The sequence below is a fragment of the Propithecus coquereli genome, unplaced genomic scaffold (genome assembly GCF_000956105.1).
Source record: "Propithecus coquereli isolate 6110/MARCELLA unplaced genomic scaffold, Pcoq_1.0 Scaffold435, whole genome shotgun sequence".
Lineage (NCBI taxonomy): Eukaryota > Metazoa > Chordata > Mammalia > Primates > Indriidae > Propithecus > Propithecus coquereli.
The window spans coordinates 232,738-248,436 of NW_012150119.1; the positions used below are offsets into that span (position 1 = coordinate 232,738).

The following is a 15,699-nucleotide window of genomic DNA, read 5'->3' on the forward strand; positions in this document are numbered from 1 at the left end:
CACGTGTTTGCACAGCTGTCAACTGGGATGGAGACTGAGAAAGCAGTTTGGGAATCTGAAGACATATTCCCATTTCTTTCCATCCCATAGCTGTCTCTATGCTAGTTTATCAAATGAGATTAGCAGATTCTACTAAATTCCATTCTGGGTAAAGTCTGGGGGTGGGATGGGTAGGGCAAAGAAAAGGAAAATGGCCCGGCACACCCACACTCTGAGCGTGACGGGAAACCTAGACTCCACGTATCAGGACACGCTGCCAGACAGCAGGACGGATCCTTCTGCCCTAGTGGTTACAACTCCGCCACCATCAGGCCCTTCACCAAACCACCCTCAACTTCTAGAAAACTGAAAAACCACAAGCATCCAACCCTCTCCCCATCGGGAACATTGGAACAACCCAGATACACCAACTACTTGCTACTTGGGGACAGAACTGGGCCGGAGCCACCTGGACTCCCATGACAGACGCGCCTTTAATGAGACCTTCCTGGGCCTGTGTAAGCAGTTACCCCTATCTCCCTGAATGGGCCCCTTACCTGGGAATCACCGGTGGATTTTCGGAGACTCATGTGGGCAGTCTCTGGAGGGTGCGCTGGGGTCCCTGACGCGTGGTATCCATTCACTGCAGGGACAGAGACACGGCTCAGATGCTGTGTGGGCCCCAGACGGGCACCCCCGACCTTGGGCCACTGCAGCCCCTTCTCCTACCTCCTTCCCTGGTTCTGAGAGAAGACTTGCCCGGCTAGGACCATCCCACAGGATATTATCAGTCTCTGCAGAGCTGGAAATGGGTTGAAAGCATCTCTCTAATCCTCATCACCCAAACCATTGAACTGTCAGGGGACTGAATTTCCTCCTGAGCCCAAGAGCAAAAGGGATGTTCTTAACAGAAAGTGAGGTCACTATAGCCCAGCTGCCATTGCTGCAAATACCGTGTCAGTTACAGTCACAGGTGCCAATCAAGGGTCCAATCTCTCTCCGTACACCTCTGCCACCTTACTATGGCCCCCTCCACCTGTCCCTGAGGAACTTCTCCACCCTCAAGCTCAAAGTATGGTGATGTGGGCATATGGAAAGAGGACTGGATTTATTGGTTGCCATGAAATGAGACACCACTAATTAATAGTCAAGCGATCACACACCAATTCATTCTTGAGTCACAGTTTTCCCAAAATTAAAAAAAAAATTTTGATATTCTAATATTCTACCCTAACAACTTTAAGTCTCTTGGGGGACGCTCATTAATGCTCCTGATGTTTGCTGATGAACCTGCTCTCCAAGGGCAGGGGGGAGCCCTGATTTGTATAATAGTATCTGCTAATTTCTGTGCCATGTGGCCGGTTTCTAACCCTCAACACTGCTGCATGCTCTTGACATCACAAACTCACGCAGAGACCCCTGTAATCTCGGTTCCCAGAGGTAGTGCTGCCTTAGGGGCAATTTAGCAGAGGTTTCTCCTTAGTGAGCCTCAGCCTCTGTATCTGTAAAATGGGGATAATCCTATCCGGTCTCCAAGCCTACTTTGTTGTTGTGACAACACAACAAGGCAATAATTGCAAAAGGGATCTGTAAATTATATTTTGCTAAAAAAAGAAGGGAGGGATAGAGAAGGGAGCGTCACTGCTTTTATTCCCGAATGGGGTCTCCATGAACCACAGGCCTGCGTGATCTCTGGAGACCAGGAAAACATGCCATCCTCACGCCCCAGGCTTGAAGGAAGTGCCAAGGCATATGTACAGCGCAGGTCGGACTGAAGGAAGATAGACAAACTGATGTCCAACTCATGATTCTTCTGGAAAAAGCTCTGCAGTATGGCAGGAAGCAAAGGAGAAAATGGCCAAAAGTTGCCAACACCTACTAATGTGGAGTGTCCGGGGCTGGCGGCCAGCAATGGGCAATGGAGACCATTCCGTGGAGAACCTTCTCCGTGTTGGGGGACGTACCCCATTCTCCATGTTTGCAGTAAGAAGTCCTGGGCCACCCGCCAGCAGAGCCACACTCAACGGTGGCCAGCTGGGCTTCTCCCTGACCTATAAGCTTTGCCCCCACTACAGAAGAAGGTGGGCACACACATACGGAGCAAACAGAAACTCGGGACAGAGCAGGCCCCTAGCACAGTGGTTGGGGGAAGCAACAAGAAACACCAGATTAACCCTGCAGGGCTGGCTACAGGCCTGGTCCACACCATGCCCCGTAGGCCACCGGCCAAGCACAGGTAACATCCACCCATTAAAAAGGCAGCTTAAGTGGGAGGCCAGGATTCTGACAGCATCAGGGAGAATGCTTAGGGGGCCAAGGAGAATCTACTCAGACCGGCATAAAGCTATGCCAAGAAAGGCATTAGACTGACGCACCCTACAATGATACAACTAAGGCCTAACACTGAGAGAATTTAGTTATCAAACAGCACAGCACTGAAATGGATAAAACAAAAATGCTACAAAGTCTAAAGACAACAACCGAAAACCTCAGTACCCTGCTTTCAGTGTAGGACTCATTCACAGACAAAAGTAAGGATGAAGAAAACCAGAATAATTTAATTTAAAAGGCTGATTGAAATTGGTATTTTAAACATCATGTCCTACAAACAAAGATAACATTTTTTTTTTTGCCAGGAAGCCACTGAACATTTAAAAAGTTGGTCATATTTAAGCCACAAATAAACATGTCAACAAATGGCACTAGGCACATATAACACAGGCCACATTCTTTGACCAGAAAGCAATAAAAGCAGGTATTAATAATGAAAGAATAAATATACAAGGTCCTCAGCCTCCCAACTCCCAGATATTTGGAAATTTAAGAAAATTCCCTTTAAATCATCTCAGGTCAAAAAGGAATTTTAAACTGTAATTATACAATATTTAGAAAATAATAAAGATGAAAAGACCAAAACAAATGGGATAAGTCCTGAATTATACTTGGAGGAAAATCTACAGCCTTAATTATTTCATTATCAAACCCAAAGGGACAAAAATAGCCTAAACATTCAACTTAAGATATTAGGAAAAAATTTTAAAGGCTAATAAAATAAACCAAAAGAGAACAGGAAAAAGAAATATAACTGTGGCAACAGAACTAATGAGTTAGGAAACAGGATAATATTAGCAACCCAGGGCAGGGGGGTGGTAGGCAAGAGTCACAGCTATTAAACAAAACAGATGAGCCAGTGCAATGTGAGAGTGAGAGAGAACACAAATGCTCAGAATTAGGAATTAGAAAGAAAACACAAGCACAACAAATGAAGCAGAGATTTTTTTACTGCAAAAGCATATGATTTATACTTCTATGCTATTGAACACCAAACCTTCCATAAGACTCAAATTATCAAGACAGTTTCAAGGGACACTAGAAATGTTAAAAAAAGTAAAACCGTTGAAAAATTACCTCCCCGCCAACAAAGGCACCAGACCCAGATGGTTTTACGGGCAAATTCTTTCATACTCTCAAGAAAGACATGCCCATGCATAGGAACAAGCGGCAGGTTTCCCAGTCTATTTCACAAAGCCAATGTCATCCTGATCCTAAAATTGAACAAAGGCAACACAAAACCGAACCATAGCTCAGTTTGACCACGAAAATGAAACACACAAGCTTTACCTGGGCAGGTCATCAGTCTCTCTCTTTGAGGATACTGAGTCCCCGTAAACCAAGGCTGTCCCAGCTCCTGAGGGCAGCGCTGTCCTTCTGACCCCGACTCACACCTCCCCGGCACCTCCGGGTGCACACGCGACTCCTGCCCTCCGTCCTGCCCCCAGGCTCACAGAGCTACGCTTGCGGCAGCCAGGAGCTGTCTGATGCAGAGGCATTTTGCCCCCAGTCCAATCCCTTGTTCCTACTTCACTTCTGGTCTGTCAGCTGTTGGCTAATTACTGCTCATGTCAAAGCAATTACTAAGAAGAAAAAATAATTTTCCATTCAACCATTTCTCCCCACGCAGCAGCTCTCCTCTGACATCCTTCCTGCTGCGTTTCACTCGAATACTCCCAGGCACGTTCAGAACGCTTATCAGCGGAGATCTGCGCAGTTACGGTCCACCAGACTCCGGCGACCCTCACCCACAAACGCCCCGCACTGGTGCTCCCCTTCCTCCGGGCTCTTGGGTCACCAAGGGTCACACAAACAAATGAGGCCAGAAGTGGGTGCTGTGGGGCCTCCAGGTGGGAGGAAGGGAATAAAACTGGTCAAGGATCACTCATAACCTGGAGGGAACATAATTCAGTTTGAAGATACAAGAAAAAAAACTTAAAATGCCAAACTTGGCTGTTTCTAATATTTAAAAAAAGGGAACAAAAAGCTCTATCTAGTAACCTGAGTAGCGTCAAATATAAACACAGGCACCGCACATTTCATTCCCCTTATGGGTAGTGAGACAAAGAGGGGAGCTGGGCCGTGCGCAGAGAGGAGGAGGCAGACATTTGAGTGAAGAGGAGGAGAAGGAGGTCAGGGTGGGGGGAAGTGGATAAAAACAGAAAAGGAAGGAGAATAAGAAAAGTTATCGAGAGGGACTGTGTCACAAAGAAGAGCCAGCAGCGTCTGCCACCCGGAGTGCGCCCTCCGGGCAGCTCTGAATCTGCTTCTCTGCCCCATCCCTGACGAAAAAGTTACATCCTCGGAGCCCCTCCCCCGTCCACGTTCCTGTTCCCCAAAAGAATACAAGAAAACCAGCCCTGGACACTGCCTTGTATCTCCTTTCTGTCTAGCCCGATCTCCCCCCTCTCTGGAATAAACACAGTAACTTCCTTCCTTAAGGTTAAGAAATCTGGGAGCCCCAGGGCTGTGGTTCTTGAAATCCATGCTTCCTCCCTCCTTCCTCCAGCCCTCCGACCCCTTCCCATCTGTCACACGGCGCACGGTGCAATGTAATGTTTCCCAGGCGTGTCGCACAGAACACAACTCTGCAGCGTATGTGTAATCAACGTCAGCAGTGGCAGTAAGGGGTAGGGTGCTATGGTCCAAAGAGTTTGGGACAAATGCCCCCATTCTTCGGATTTAAATTTAAAGTTTACTTACAGTGGGCCTTTTAATATATGCTGAGATGCGCTATGAATCTCAAACAAGGCAACCGTGTGCAGCATTCCTACACATACACGGATTCAGACCCACTGGGGCAGTAGAGCGGGACTACCACGGAACCCACTTTGGGAAACACGGCCGTGGCCGTGGGCACGCAGGGTTTGAAGTCAGGCAGTTCTGGGCACAGTCACTGCCTCCTTCCCCTCATGCCACATCTGGAAGGCTTTGCAGTTTCCTCTGTCATCACACGCACTTTCTCAGGGATAACTAGGGTCTACCCTGGTCTGTTTAGGGGAGCAGTTTTACATTAATCACCTTCTGCTCCAGAAATTTCTATCTGGCCACCTGGTCCTCACTGTCTCCCCTGGTTGTCTAAGATGTAAACTGTGTTCCCAAAGGCCAGAGCTTACAATACATTTTCCCACCTGGCTGTGATTGGTTCAACACCTGCGGCTGTTCTCCAGGGGCTCCCCAGGCTAAGCAGGCCTTTTTAAGGTCCCTGGAGTCTCCGCCAACAAGAACGCTGCTTCTAAAGGACACCCAAGCCTCTGTCCAACAGGGGGTGGCCTGGCCTTCCCTGAGGTCCACAGTGAGGTCCAGCTTAGGGCTGTGGAAGCTGCTCTGGGCCTGGCGCCTTGCTAGTTCTGCAATGCGGGAGGGTCCTCCTTTGCTTCTGTGCAGCAGAGTGGAGCAGTTAAGAACTTCCTGAACTGGGCGAGAAGGTGAGGGTGAGGGTGAGCGTGCTCAGGGGAAGCGTGGCTGTCTGCTTGCACATCTCCTGGCAGGCTCCCCAGGCTCAAAGGCAGGTCCTTCCTTGTCTCTGGCCCCTGCGAACACACTTGCTCCTTCCCCTTTACTCTGGGTTCCCTGTGGCCACTGGAGGCCCGAGGATGATCCTTTGGTGCACTCAGGCCCCAAGGCTGGGCAAAGTCAGGGTCTGAACCCAGGTTTGCTGAAACGCCCACCCCCAACTCCCCACCAGGGCAACCTCAATAAGTAATAGATTTCCTCTATCCTTAAGAAAACCACAAACACAAGTTCAAGGCACATCCCAGGCCCAGAAGCTCAGAAAGGAATTCATCCTCCACATTTGCACTGGTGATACAGTAGCCACAGGTGGCTATTTAAATTTAAACAAATCAAATTTAAATAAAATCTAAGTGCAATATGGTTTCCAGGATTGGATCCTAGAACAGAAAAAATGACCTTAGTGGCAAAACTCACGAAATCCAAATAAATGTTAGACAATCCAAATGTTAGACAACATTTAGTTAACAGTAATTCACAACGTTAATTTCTTAGTTTTGACAAATGTCCTGTGGTTATGTAACACATTAACAGGGGAAACTGAGTCAAGGGAACACAGAACCTCTCTACATGGTCTCTACGACTTTTCTGTGAATCTAAGATTATTGCAAAATAAAGAAAAGGTATCAAGTTAAATTAAATTAAAGATTCAGTTCCTCAGACACAGCAGCCACGTTTCAAGTGCTCAACAGCCACGTGTGGCTAGTGGCTACCACACCGGACAGCACAGAGAGAGACCGTTTCCACTGCCACGGAAAGTTCTGCTGGACAGTACTGCTCTGTGCCGTCTTCATTCTACCTGACGATGACGCATGCATGAAACTCCCAGAACCTCATTTTTCACTCACATTTTCTTTCCCTTTGCCTGTTATTATTTCTCTCTCTGTGAATCCACACTGCATAGTAAACCAGCCCAAAGAGGATTTTTAATATTTGCAGCAGTTACTGAATAGCATCTGAGGTGTTCTGTTTTGGTTTAAAGTTTGCTTCTTACTTATGCGGTCCTCACCCAGGCCTGGCATTAAATACCCCTAGTAAAGCTACTGAGTAAACACGGCTCCTGTAACTCTGCTGATATTAAAGGAGGTAATGCAGGAAAAGTCCCCGGCCCACTGCTGACCCTAAATAGCACCCGGCATTCACGGAGTGGAATCTGATTTGGGGGTGGGGTCTGGGTGTGTTTCTAGATCTCTCTCCCCAGCATCCACCAACCCTGCACTAAAAAGAGCAAACCAGCTCTGACCACAGGTAGCCCTTCAAACCCTCCCCAGACGTTCACAAAGCTACAACACGGAAGTCACGCTGGTCCTAACCCCTCCGCCCCCATGAAGGACAGGCTGCCCGCGCACGGCTTGGCTAGGTTGCTTTGCGGTTCCCCCAGACATTCTTCCTGACCTGTTTTCCCATGTTCTTCTTCAAGAGCGACCATAAGGGATGTGTGTGGTCAAGAAATGTGGCTGGGTTTTCCACGTTGCCCTCACCCCCCACCCACTTTGCAGGTCACCCCCCCACCACTGCTAACCAAGAACAGTCTTAGCAGACCACAGTGCTCCCTGGTGGCTTCGGGGAAGCACATCTCATGAAGACAGCACACCTCCACTGCATTTAGCTGTCCCCCAAACATCACACTCAGAATGAAGTCCCAGCACCTTCCTCTGGCTGCCCCTGCTGGTAACCGCCCTCATCTCACACTACTCTCCAGCTCAGCCTCCACCCTCCAAGACTTTCTGGCTCTGCCTTTTGTTCCCAAAGTGACATGGTTATTCCTGCCTCAGGGCCTTTGCACTAGCTGCTCCCTGGCCTAGAACCAACCCCCCCACATCCATCTTTTCACTGCTATTAAATCTTGACCTAAATGTCACTTCCTCACTAAGGCCTTCCTTGACTCCTCTGTCACACGCTCTGATACTCTGCCCTACTTTAGCTCCTTGCATTAGAATATCTGAGAAATTCTGTGCATGCTTATTTGCCCAACTCCCCCACTCCAACGTAGGGGAGCAGGAACCACACGTGTCTGTCTCGTCCGTGGCTACATCCTCAGTACCGAGAATAGCATCTGGCATGCTTTTCAGTGAGAAGGTCTGAAACTCCGCCACCGTGGCCTGAGCAGCAGGAGCAGAACCAAGGGGGCTGAGAGCCAGGCCCTGAGTCGACAACCCGAAGCCTGAGGATGAGGAGGGGCGAGTTATGAAGCACTGAGCGTGTCCTCAGTGAGTCTATTCCTCTCCTCGCAATGAAACTCCATCTCTTGAAAGCTGTTTGTAAAACTGAATGAGAAAAAAAGCTGAGAAAAAACCAAGTGCTCCCCTCTACGGAGCAATATCAAAGTGGCTATGATTTTATGCTTTAGTTATGAGTTAGGTTCAAAAATTGGAATAGGAGATGCCAAAATATCCTAGCTCCTGCTACAGCCTCACTGGTGGGAACCCACTTCTCCTTCCTCTCCTCCTGGGGGGATACAGAGCTGCCTTCACGCCCAGGGCAGAGCCACCAACCGGAAAGCACGAGGGATGGACAGGACCTCAGCAGTCACCTTCTGGGCCCCGGATTTACGAATGGGGAAGTGAGGGCTGGCAGGGAGAGGCGCCTGCCCAAGGCTCCAGTTTAACAAGCTGTAACTTCACAAATCTAAGACGCCAGTGACCGTTAGAGGTATCCTTATCTTAAGCACCATTAAGAAAGGAAAAAAAAAAAGATGTTTCCAATTAAAGCTAGGGTATACTATTGCTTGCAGGATACGTCTGATGTTTGAGATACTAAAATGGGGTGGGGGGAGCCATGATCTGAACTGATGCTCTGAGTCCCCCTAGAGCAGAGGTTCCCAACCTGGGCACTAGTGACATTTGGGGACAGATGATTCTTTGTTGTGGGGCCTGTCCTGTGCATTGCGGGATGTTAGCGGCACTCCTGGCCTCCACCTGCTAGATGCTATAGCACCTTGCCTCGATGCTGACAGTCAAAAATGGCTCCGGACATTGCCACATGTCCCCGGGAGGCAAAATCACTGGAGTTGAGAACCACTGCACCAGAGCAGGGAAAATGAACACGTATGTGGCATGTTGCAAAGGGCAGAAGCACTGAGTTAAATAGGTTTCTTCATTTCAGGCCTTTTTGGAGCCTTCAGAATGCTGCTGTGCAGGTTGACTCTCCAAAGGGGAGCAGAGGAGGCAGGCCCGAGATTCTAAGGACTCTACGATAGGAAACACCACCCTAGGACCTGGGGGCAGAGTAGGGAAGTAGCCCTCTACACACACGGTCTAGGTTGGCCGCCTTGGCGATTCTGGTCTCTGGATCTGACCTTCTCCACCCATTTTTCTGCCTTTCTCAGCTCCCCTCAGGGGCCCGGCATCCAGCCCAGGGCTTGTTGGGTGAAGAAGGGAGTCTGCAAGCCCAGGCCTCCGGGCCAGGGACCTGAGCCAGCTCCTCGGAGCTCTCCTTCCAGGGGACAGCCCACACCAACAGCAGAGAGGGGACAGGCTGGTGCCAGTAGAGCAGGCTTTGGAGAGGTAACCCTGTGACTCAAAGGGCGAGACCTGACCAGCCCCGCCAACGTGGTCGGCTGCGGCAGTCACACCTGCCATCTCCACACACCGAGCCTTCCTCTGCCCCGTCAGAGCACTCCGGCCGGAAAAGACAGCGGGGTTTCCTTTTTAGTGTCTGGCTGGCCTGAAGCCAGCCAGGAAAGAGGGCCACACCTCACATTATTCAGCCTCGCATTTCTATTGTTAAAAAACCACAGGGACAGTAATGAAAGAGAAGGTAGCGTGCTCGGAATTGCCTGCTGTCATTCGCAGCTACAGTGCTGAACACGCAGGTTTCTGGGGACTTGACCTCAGACGCAGCACTCGAGTCCCCCTAGAAATCAGGAGGAAACGCGCCATATCCCTCCCCACGAGGGGTTTAGGTAAACTATTTAGACCTCTGACTACTTTCGTTCCTAGAACTTTCCGGAAGCCGAGGATGTCACCGTGCCTTCTGCCTCTCCACCTCTGTCCAGCTACGACCCTCTGTCACATCCTCAAGCTACTAAGGATTAGATTCCCATCTGCACCCACAACCTGGACTCCCGTGCTCTGCCACCGGGTTGCCTCCACAAGTTGAAAACCGACACGTGGTTTCCACACCATATGACAGTGGAGACATTGGTGAATCCACTCCACGTGGAAGCCAGGCTCTGTCTGGGGACGGAAGATTCCACAAAAGAAAAGACAGACAAAGTCCCCACCCTCAGGGAGCTTACCGCCTAGCATGGGAGAGTGACCGTCAACTAGCAGCAACAAAACCGTGTGCGGCTGTGATCTGGAGTGACTGGACGAAGGCTCTTAACTGAGTGGTCAGGGAAGCCTTTTGGAGGAGATGGCGTTTAGGAAAGGTCTAAACCACAAGAAATTAGATGTTGTTCTCTCCTCTAATGTGTCCTGCAGCCTGTCTCCTGGACTCAGAACCAGATGTCTCCCAAGAGCCCCCTGGACAAACTCCCCGCCTATTATGGGAATGCCTATCTCGGCTGCCTCAGCTTGATTACCTCTGCAGACAGAGAACTCATACCCTCACAAGGAATCCCATTTCTTCTCTAGAAGTTCTGTTTGAAAGCGGCCCTATGAAAATCTGCCCCTTTCAGCTTCTACTCCTTGACCCTCTACAAGAGCCATGTGGAGCATTTCTGTCCCTGTTTTGGGTCCTCCTGCCCCTGCTTCGGGTCCTCCTGCCCCTGACAGACAGGGAAGAGCTGTGGTGTCTCCCCAGCCATCTCCTCTCCCTGGGCACCAGAGAGGGAGAGAGCATGAGGCCACCAGAGCTGCTGTGGGCACTGCCAGGGGGATGCCAACCCACTGGGCAGCAGGCCCTAGGCCCAGCCTCTCCTAGGTTCATGCCATGAGATCCTGGGCTGGGTTTCAGGCCCCTGGGCCCAGAGTCCCGGCCTTCCCATTGCAGGTGGGTGTGGGGCCCTCCCAGTTGCCCCGAATCGGTGAGTGGACAGTACCTGTTGGAGGCAGAGAGCTCCTGTGAGGGCCAGGGCTGGCTGGAATCCCAGGAGAACTGCTGGGACGTTCCCAGGTGGTCTCTGGTCAAAGAAAAAAACAAACAAAATTGCTTTGAGAATTTCACAGGGCAGGACCTCAGAGTGTCACAGAGCAGAGTGAGACAGTCAGGGCTCAAGGAAATAGGGACTTGGCCGGTCAGCCTCCTCCCTAACCCTGGCCAGACAGGAGGCTGCTTTCCACCCCCACGTCCCTCTCCGGTCCCACACCCCGCACCCCATGGCAGCAGGGCTTCTCTTCGCTGGGGGCCCTTCTCTGTGCGGCTGGGGCCAGGAGGAGGAGGACTTCTGGCCAGGATCTTCTGAAACGTCTCCCAGGGCATCCCCCACCCCGGGCTGCCAATTCATTCGCCTCCACTTCCGTCCCAAGGGCTCCAAACTCCACTCCTGCACCCCCAGTCGCCGACTGGACATTCCTCCCTGAATGCCCACTGTCACCTCAAACTCCACAGCACAGAGGAAGGAACCCTGACCCAGGGGTCTGTAAAGAGACAGGGTCCTCTGCCAACTGGGGTGACTTCCAAGGTCCCTCCTGGTTCTGCAAGTCTATGTCTTGTTTGACCTATAACCTCCGCGCCTGCCTGGCGGCCTCTCCCCCTTCCAGTGCCCAGTGACATTCTCCAGCGAGAAATAAAACGAATACCGCAGCTACTGTATTGTCCCCCGAACACCGCTTTGCCCAATTCACGGCTGTGAGCACAGACTTCTTATAAAATTATCCAGTGATAAAAATAATACTTTCTCGCTGGATACAATGTGATCATGCAAGAAAACGCTAAGAAGAAAATAAGTATCACCCATCGTCCCACCACGCAGAGGTCACCGCCATCAACACTTCGGTATCCATATGCTGATTTGTTTCCTAAGCATATGTTCGTCTTTAAAACAAAACAAAATCAAGCTGCACGTTCTTTTCATGTATCAACTTTGGGGAATATCTTTCCAAAATCGTTCACGGGCTGGACAGCACAGAGGTTAAGCTCTGTTTACAGTGCCCAGTCTAGGGCCAAACTGCCTGGGCTGGAGTCCAGCTCTGCCTGTTGCCCCCAATAGAACCTCCGCACCTTGGTTCCCTCCTCTGTAAAACGAGTTTGATAATGGAATCCACCCAAGGGAGGTGTTGTATCAAGGCTAAATGCTCACATATAAGCTTCTAATGTAAAGTTACAGTTAGTCTGACATATGGATATAACATTACTTAATCAAAAATTCCATTACTGAAAATTTGATTGTTTCGAACAGTAAAAACAAAATTGGGTTGTTCACACAGCTTTGCTCCTAAACTGCTGTGCAGCACTGGACAAGTCACATCACCTCTCTGGTCCTCTGATTTTTCACCTAGAGAGATTGGGATAATTGGACTCTTAGGCCCCATTATTCCAGCCCTCCAGCTTTGACTGGCAGTCTCTGACGGGGTTTAAGGAAGCATGAACCTGGGCTCCAGGAGCAGGGTCTAACAGTGGTAATACCTTCACGTCTTAAGGGAGAGAAAACAGAACCGAGGGTGAGTCAGGAAAGCTGTCGGGAGGATGTGAACATGAACAAGAGACTACTTGGGTCTTTTATGAGGGGTGTCGAGGAGAGAGGTTGCCAGCAGGCTCGGGGGCTTCCCGGAGAGACATGCCGGCTGGCAAGAGAGCACCCGGACCTGGAGACCTTACCACGGAGACCACTCCTCTCTGCCTAGGGCCCAGGGCCCCGGAAAACATCCCTAAGCTGAGTGACCTCTGGAATCACCTAAACTCTGTGTTTTGTTTTTCTCAACTATAAAATGAGGATGAAAACGGTACCTAAGTAGGACTGCGAAGAGTACTAAGTGGGTTAACATGTGCAAGTGCTTAGGATAACCTTGGACACACGGCCATCGCTTTATCAGCATTGAATAACACGAAGAAATAAGCCAGGTTGGAGGGTGCAAGGCAGTGAGTTAGATGAGCAAACGGCCTTCATAAAAAGGGAGGCAGGCGTCCCCAGGGCAGACGTACCACCCAGCCTTGGGCTCCTTTCTAAGGAGGCTCCTCTTCTGCCACGCTGTTGCCCCCAGGCCACAGGCCCAAGCCCAGGCTCTCCTCTCCCACCTCCCTGCCGGGTCCCCAGGACAGAACACTCCCAGCTTCACCAGCAACCCCCTACGTCACCCCCACCCTCCAATTGGTCCCCAGGGCCTGGAGACGCTCCTCCGTTACATTCCACGTGAGCCTCCCTGCCTCTCATCTGTCCCCACACAGCTGGTTGACCAAGTGAGACCCCGATGCTCTCACCAGAGGTCACTGACCAGTGAAAATCCCTGACCGGCCCCTTTCTAACATGGCACGCAGAATAAATTCCAAACTCCATAGTCCCCCTGGCGAGGGGCTCCAGGGTCCGGGCCTGTCTGCTGGTCCAGACCAACCTCCCACTGGCTTCACTCCAGGCCCAGTTAACTTGACCAGCTGATCTCTGAACGTGCCTTTCCTGTGTGGTCCACTCACCCTTAGACTGCCTCCCTCCTTCCCATCCCTGGGGTCACAACCTTGTTCATTCAAATGCCTCTTCTGCCACGTAGCCTTCCCAGATTGCTTTTCCTGCCCGTAGTCAAACCTCCAAATGCTCTAAGTGCGTGCTGCAGTGCACCACCCAAATCCCTGCAGCAGCAGAGGTGCACAGCTGAGTCCCTTCTCAGGGCAATGTCCTGGGCCAAAGGAAGCCACCTTACCCAAGGCTACGCCTGGGGTTGGGGATGTGGGGTGCACATCTAATGACCAGTCATTTTGGGGCATCAAAGGCCCACCAATCCCCTTGCCTCAAGTCAAACAACTCTGAAGGGCCCTCCCAGCTCGGAGCTTTCCAGGGGGCTGCCCGAGGCCTTTCTGGTGACTGAATTATTAATATAACGCTGCTTCCTCCCCTGCCCTGGGGGCTGCTCCCAGGAGCACACTCCCTCCTGAACCTCCTGCACATAAATCTGTCTCAAATTTGTCTGAGAACCTGACCTAAGACCCCCTCAGCACTCACACTCCACCCGGCACCCCTTCTAGGAAACCTGCACTCCGTCAACCTCTCAGACAGCACAGATCTTAACCTTCACGTCCACCTTATCTCCTTGAGGGCTAAAGCGTGGCTCGTTGGGAAGTCAAATAGGACACCTGGCCTCATGGATGCACGGACGACGGGCCAGTGGAGGGACAGATGTGGATGGCACAGGGAGATTCCCACCCCATGTACTCCTCAGCTCTCTAGGAGCAAACGGAAAGCCCCCTTCCTCCTAAAAGCTCTCAGAGAACTGTCCCCCTTGGCCCCTTTGGCAGCAGATGCCACTGACCTTATTTTAAAAGGAAGTCCCGCCTGCTGATGTGAGGACCCTGCCATCTCACTTTCTGGCTATGACAGGGCTCTCGACTCGTGCAGACTCCTCTTTCTCCCATCCAAGTACTAACCAGGCCTGACCCTGCTTAGCTTCCGGGATCAGACAAGATTGGGAGCATTCAGGGTGGTATGGCTGTAGACTGACTCCTCTTTCTATCCACACACCCACTCATCCACCGCTGCATGCCTACTACCTGTAAGCCAGCACTGAGCACTGGGGACACAAAGACAGAGCCTAAGTCTAAGACACACGACATCTAGCAGGGAAGCTGCTGCTGCTTGCTCCTCCCTCCAGCAGCCTCGAGCTCTCCAGGGAGGGGGGCTACCAGCAGCAGGGGCCAGTATGGCACCAAGCACGTCAGGGGGCTGCGGGAGGGGACTCTGACACCAGAGGTAGATGCTGGCCCGCAGTCGGAACCCTGCTCTCCATGCCGGGTCCTGCTGGAAGGCCCCTTTTCCTGAACCCACTAGCCTGGGTCACTCCCAGGCCCTGCTAGAAGCTAGAGTGCGTGTTAGTGCTGTATCTCTCTACTCCAGCCTCCAGCCCGGCTCCATCAGGGACGATGCAGCCATCTGAAGGTTCAACCCAGTCCATCCCTGAGTCTCAACCAGATCTGACCAGCACAAAGACACTGCCAGCCTGGGGCAGGGACGGTACTGGACCGGGCTGAGCCAGGCCACTGGGGCTCTGGCTGGGTGACCTCACCAGCAGCAGGACAAATCACCCCAGCTGACCATACCACCCACAGGGAGGAAGCCGTTTCCAGGTCTTTTCCAATTAAAAACTCCCTAATCTATTTATAGTGCACCAGGCTCCTCGACCAAGCCAAAGCAAGACTGAAGTGGCAGCTCTGGGCCCAAGTGACCCCAGACTGAGGTCCCTTTGCATTCTCTGGGCTTCAGTCCCTGTGGTCCTAGGTCATCCCAGGTGACCACCCAGACTCACGGCCATGCAGGCCCTGGAGCCTCCAGGAAGCGCAGTGAGGTCAGAGCAGAAGAAGTGAGACTCGCTCCAGGGAGCCTCTTCCCCCCAACCCAACTCACACAAAACACATTTCTTCCTGATGGCAACTCCACTGGGACCTCTTTGGCTGAAACCACAGGAGCCAAACATCACAGATGAACTGACCATGAATGAAACCAGCCCAAGGGAGGTCACTATTCCAGTGTCAATGCCGAGAGACACAGATGCTAATTGTCTCATCAGCAGTTTACAGTGGCTGCCCCATGTAGAATAAAACTTGTACAGAGAGCCAGGAGCAGTGGCATGTGACTGTAGTTCCAGCTACTCAGGAGGATTGCTTGAGCCCAGGAGTTCGTGGCCAGCCTGGGCAACATAGCAAGACCCCCATTTCTTTTTCATTTTTTTGAAATGGCGTCAGCCTAGCTCACAGCAACCTCAAGCTCCTGGGCTCAAGCAATCCTTCTGCCTCAGCCTCCCCGAGTAGCTGGGACTACAGGTATGCACCACCATGCCCGGCTGATTTTTT

The 15,699-nt window shown here is 51.4% G+C and overlaps 1 protein-coding gene across 3 annotated transcripts in view; it reads right to left on the reverse strand.

Annotated features, from left to right (window-relative positions):
* The window catches only part of GAS7 (growth arrest-specific 7), a 222,964-nt gene that overhangs the window by 47,535 nt on the left and 159,730 nt on the right, over positions 1–15,699 (reverse strand). For all 3 annotated transcript variants that reach the window (XM_012653947.1, XM_012653948.1, XM_012653949.1), the window contains exons 3-4: positions 10,808–10,888; positions 537–622 (exon numbers count right to left, since the gene is read on the reverse strand). In XM_012653947.1, the coding sequence (XP_012509401.1) occupies positions 537–622; positions 10,808–10,888 (167 nt within the window). The remainder of the gene's footprint in view (positions 1–536; positions 623–10,807; positions 10,889–15,699) is intronic.